Raw genomic sequence first — 4212 nt, forward strand, 5'->3', positions numbered from 1 at the left:
GAATAACTGTAATAAAACCCTTTGAAATTGTTGATTCAACAACATCCTTCGTGTCAAGACACTCCAGTTGTTCCACTTCCTGATCTAGAATCATTTCTCCATTGAAATACATCCCCTTAGCTCCATACCATCGTCGTGCAAAGATTCTCACAACCAGTCCAGTTCCACCTGTTAAAGTTGTTTTGACAAAAAGATGCATTGATGTTAATCTTAACATAGTCCGTATCTGGAGGATCCTAGTTCTGAACATGAACCTGCAACTGCAAAATGGTGTTATTTCCATGTACATAAGATCTAACAATCTTGCAATTGTTAGGCAAAACAAGCACATTACCTATAGACAACATTATGTTGGGTTTATCATTATCAAAACCTATTATGCATCCATGTTTTCAAATAGCCCATTCCATAACTGAGGGCAAAAGATTCGCCAATGCCATAGAAATTGTCCTAGCCTCAAATAAGTGACTCAAACTTGCTAAGTGAGCCAACATTAATCTCGGTGATCCAGATTTTGGTCGAAATTAAAATCGGTAGATGGTGAGGCTCGATATATCGAATTGTGCTCATGTTTAGTAGGTATCAGTATAGTTTAATAAGAGGATAGTGTCTAATATAAGATTGTCCACGGATCCTCCCTCTTTATCTCATGACCCAAATTGTTTCCAGGATATAGACTTATCAGGTGACCCGGAAATTACCTGCACAACAGCATGGGGATAAAAAAAAGAACAAACCAACTTCACGACCAAACTATGTACCATTTATAACGACGAATAATAGACATGCCGAGAACGAAATCTCGCAAATATCACGGTCACTTACAGAAATGGGTCTCACCAACTATGAAGATCAACAGGGGGCACGTTACGGTGGTGGATCTCTACGAGAGTCGGTGAGATTCACGGAATTTCTGCACGGGTTTCTCTATCGTTTCCGCATCCATAACTCGAAAAATTACCCCATCATACATAAAATCTTGTGACGTTAAATCAGCATATAGTAACCCAAGATATCCTGTCGGGACTCCAAGATTAAAATATGTCCTATTTATCCAAAATACGGCTAATTATCACAAGGATCCAAATTCCTGACAATTATTAGAATAAAACAAATCAAATAATGGCATGAAATGAGTTCGACATCAACTGGAATTATATGTGAATATGTAAAGGTGACCAGTCGGAAGAGTTAAAGACACACCAGTGGCCACAATACTGGGTCGCAAGAACTTGCTTACACGTATTGAATAAAACAAATATCGAAGAAAGAATCTACATCCATCTCGCTGACCAATAGCAGAGATATGATGCCATGTCATTTCTTTATTATTTGTTAACAATGTTTTAGTACTTATTCTCAAAAATGTCATCAAATAGCAAATCCAATTTTATATCATGAATGAACCTTTGAAACTGGATTCATGAAGGCCACAAAATAATAGATGATTCAAATATATATATATATATTCCTGTCGGATTCGGTACATGCTCGTATAGAGCCTAGACTTGCATTCTAACCCTCATAAGATAAGACCCATCATATATTGTTTGTTGTGTAAATCGTCCAACAAGACAGTTTGGCCGAGTGGTCTAAGGCGCCAGATTTAGGCTCTGGTCCGAAAGGGCGTGGGTTCAAATCCCACAGCTGTCATTTACTTTTTTTTTTGTCTTCTTCCCCCTTGCGCCTTAGTGCCTTGGAAGCTATGCTTGATCAACATGCATCACTTGGAACATGTTTTTACCAAGCCCCAATATATATTACTTCACATACATTCCCCCAATTAGAGATTTTATCCATCGCTGAGATCAATCAACGCGCTTATGAAAGTCCAATTAGCAACAGCTCCTATATGCATGTTTTTTTATATAAGCTATATTCAAGAGTCAACTGGTATACCCAGTCTAAGGATAGGAAGTTCGATGTATTCTATCATTGAGTATTATTCCTTAAGTCTGCAAACTTATCTAATATCAAGACTTTGTCGTCAAAAGACTAATTCTGTTTGCTACCCAACTAAGCGTGGCTGTAATATTTGGATCTGAAGATGCATACAAACCACAGTTTTAACAAGGATGAATATCAACTTACAAAGATTGTATTTATGGCGCCAGATTTAGGCTCTGGCCTTTTTCTTTTTTGCACACAAATACAAAGAAAACACCTGAGATTGCCGGGGACACAAACATAAAGCACCACCCCAGGTGGCCGGAAAACAAAAGAAAAAAGAAATATCAATCACGACTGCGTAATTTCACCAACAACTGCACTGACCAACAAGCTAACTGCAACTTTCCCGAAAAATCCAGCTACACCTGTAACCACACTATTCTTTTTTCCGCCGGGAGTTGAACTAGCTCCGCTATTAGGAGGAGGAGGAGGCGGTGGATGACATTGGTAGTTGTTATAAGTTGGTGATTGCACGTAGGGCTGTGATGGCTGTGAAGGATGGTAATTGTAATCATGTGGTGGATTCGGAGGGTTGTTATTGTGCGGTTGTGGTGTGGATGGTGTCGTCCCAGAGTAACCCCCATATGTAGGAGATGCAGGAAGAGGATCAACAGGTCTCTTCAGTTGGTATATCTTTGGTGATCCCTGTTGTTGCTGGTACATCCTTGGTGATCCCTGTTGTTGCTGGTACATCCTTGGTGATCCCTTTTGCTGGAGCATCTTTGGTGATCGGGGCGAGTACTTATGATCATCAAATGGAAGAGTAACACACTCAATATGAATATTGACACGACATGGATCACATCTGTAACTCCACGGAGAGACAGAAACAACACCTCTACATATAGCACACACGGAGTTAGGAATAGCCGGGACCGATTGAAACTTTAGAGGGTGTTTGTCATCAATTGGATGACGCACTTGGGATGGAAATTTGGAGCATAGTGGATGGATGAAGAAGAAATGTTCACCATCAGTGCGTTTCTCTGCACCAGATGAACAAATGTAGAAAAGACCTTTGACTTGATCGCCGCAGACACCACAAGGACGTATATTACCATAACTTTTCTTGATCGACTCCGATCCGTCCCACATTAGTTCCAGTTGGTGGTTACGGTGAAGGTAAGTGTTGAGATATTCAGGACAATCGGCACAATCCTCATGGATATCGAAACTGCATAGCTTGCAATGGTATCTAACACCAGCACCTAGAGTGTTGCAGGTATTACATACGAATTCGTTATTTTGATCGAAAGTCTCCCTAGTTAAGATATGAGGATGGGTAAAGTGCTGAAGAGTACGTTTCTGTTGTTTTTCTTTCGCCGGAAAACTCCTGCGTGCAGAAGCCATCTCTGTTTCTCTCTCTCTCTCTCTCTCTCTCTCTCTCTCTCTCTCTCTCTCTCTCTCTCTCTCTCTGGTTCAACTTGCTATGTCTGTCTAGATATCATATATCCAGGCAAGCTGTGGATATTATATATTTACAGCCACTTGCTATATGACTTATTCGTCGATTGCTACTGGTCGTGGTGCACATCCTAGTGCTTTATTCTTCATTTGCAATTCAACCAGATGAACAAACATTTAAAAAAAACAAGCGACTACGTCGTCAGAGAGCCTAGGAGAAAATGCTATATTAATTATATATACATTTGGGTGTGTCATTGTTATTTAATCTGGGTCAAGGGCCAAATATCATATTTTCCTTACCCTCTTGGATTGTTAACAAAATGGCTCTATCAAGCTGAGTTATCTACATATGTCAGAATTACCCTCTCTGAATCATAGCTTGAAATGTAATGCAGCATGAAGGCACTTTACAATCTACACTTGCATTTCTTACAAATGTTGCACAGTACATTCCATCAAAAGCTACAATGAACATAAAAAGAAAAAGATTGAAGTTATAAGCCTCAGAATATGTCACCAAGGCGTCAAGCCATTCAGTCCCGAAGGATGGTGCTCTTTATAATTCGATATCCTCATAGGCTACATCTCTAAACTACTATCCGTTAAAAAGAACATGACAAATGTATGCCTCATGGGAAGTCCCAAGAGAGGTAATGCAGCTCCCCAAGGCAATGGAATGTGAGACCACCTGAGATGGAGATATTTCGACCATCAACCTCTCAAGTTTTTTCTAGGACGTTTACAAATGGATTTTACAAACATAACATGTTTGCAATCTATAAAAGAGAGAATTTTTGTCCAAAATCTCTACAAGTAACTAGACAGATAACTGACAAGATCAGATAAACTAGAAAC

General features: G+C 39.6%; 1 protein-coding gene, 1 non-coding gene and 1 pseudogene across 2 annotated transcripts; 1 reads left to right on the plus strand and 2 right to left on the minus strand.

Moving 5' to 3' along the window:
• The first annotated feature begins 1573 nt into the window (after window positions 1-1573).
• TRNAL-UAG lies at window positions 1574-1653 on the plus strand. The gene has a single exon. It is a non-coding gene; the product is annotated as a tRNA-Leu (tRNA).
• Window positions 1654-2048: 395 nt separating this feature from the next.
• On the minus strand, window positions 2049-3592 carry LOC113307560 (histone acetyltransferase p300-like). The gene has a single exon (XM_026555996.1). It carries the CDS (start codon window positions 3298-3300, stop codon window positions 2239-2241), a length of 1062 nt encoding a protein of 353 aa, XP_026411781.1. The 5' UTR covers window positions 3301-3592; the 3' UTR covers window positions 2049-2238.
• A 263-nt stretch (window positions 3593-3855) lies between these two features.
• Window positions 3856-3939, minus strand: LOC113314525 (annotated as a pseudogene).
• Window positions 3940-4212: the final 273 nt, after the last annotated feature.

The sequence above is a fragment of the Papaver somniferum genome, chromosome 9 (genome assembly GCF_003573695.1).
Source record: "Papaver somniferum cultivar HN1 chromosome 9, ASM357369v1, whole genome shotgun sequence".
Taxonomy (NCBI): domain Eukaryota; kingdom Viridiplantae; phylum Streptophyta; class Magnoliopsida; order Ranunculales; family Papaveraceae; genus Papaver; species Papaver somniferum.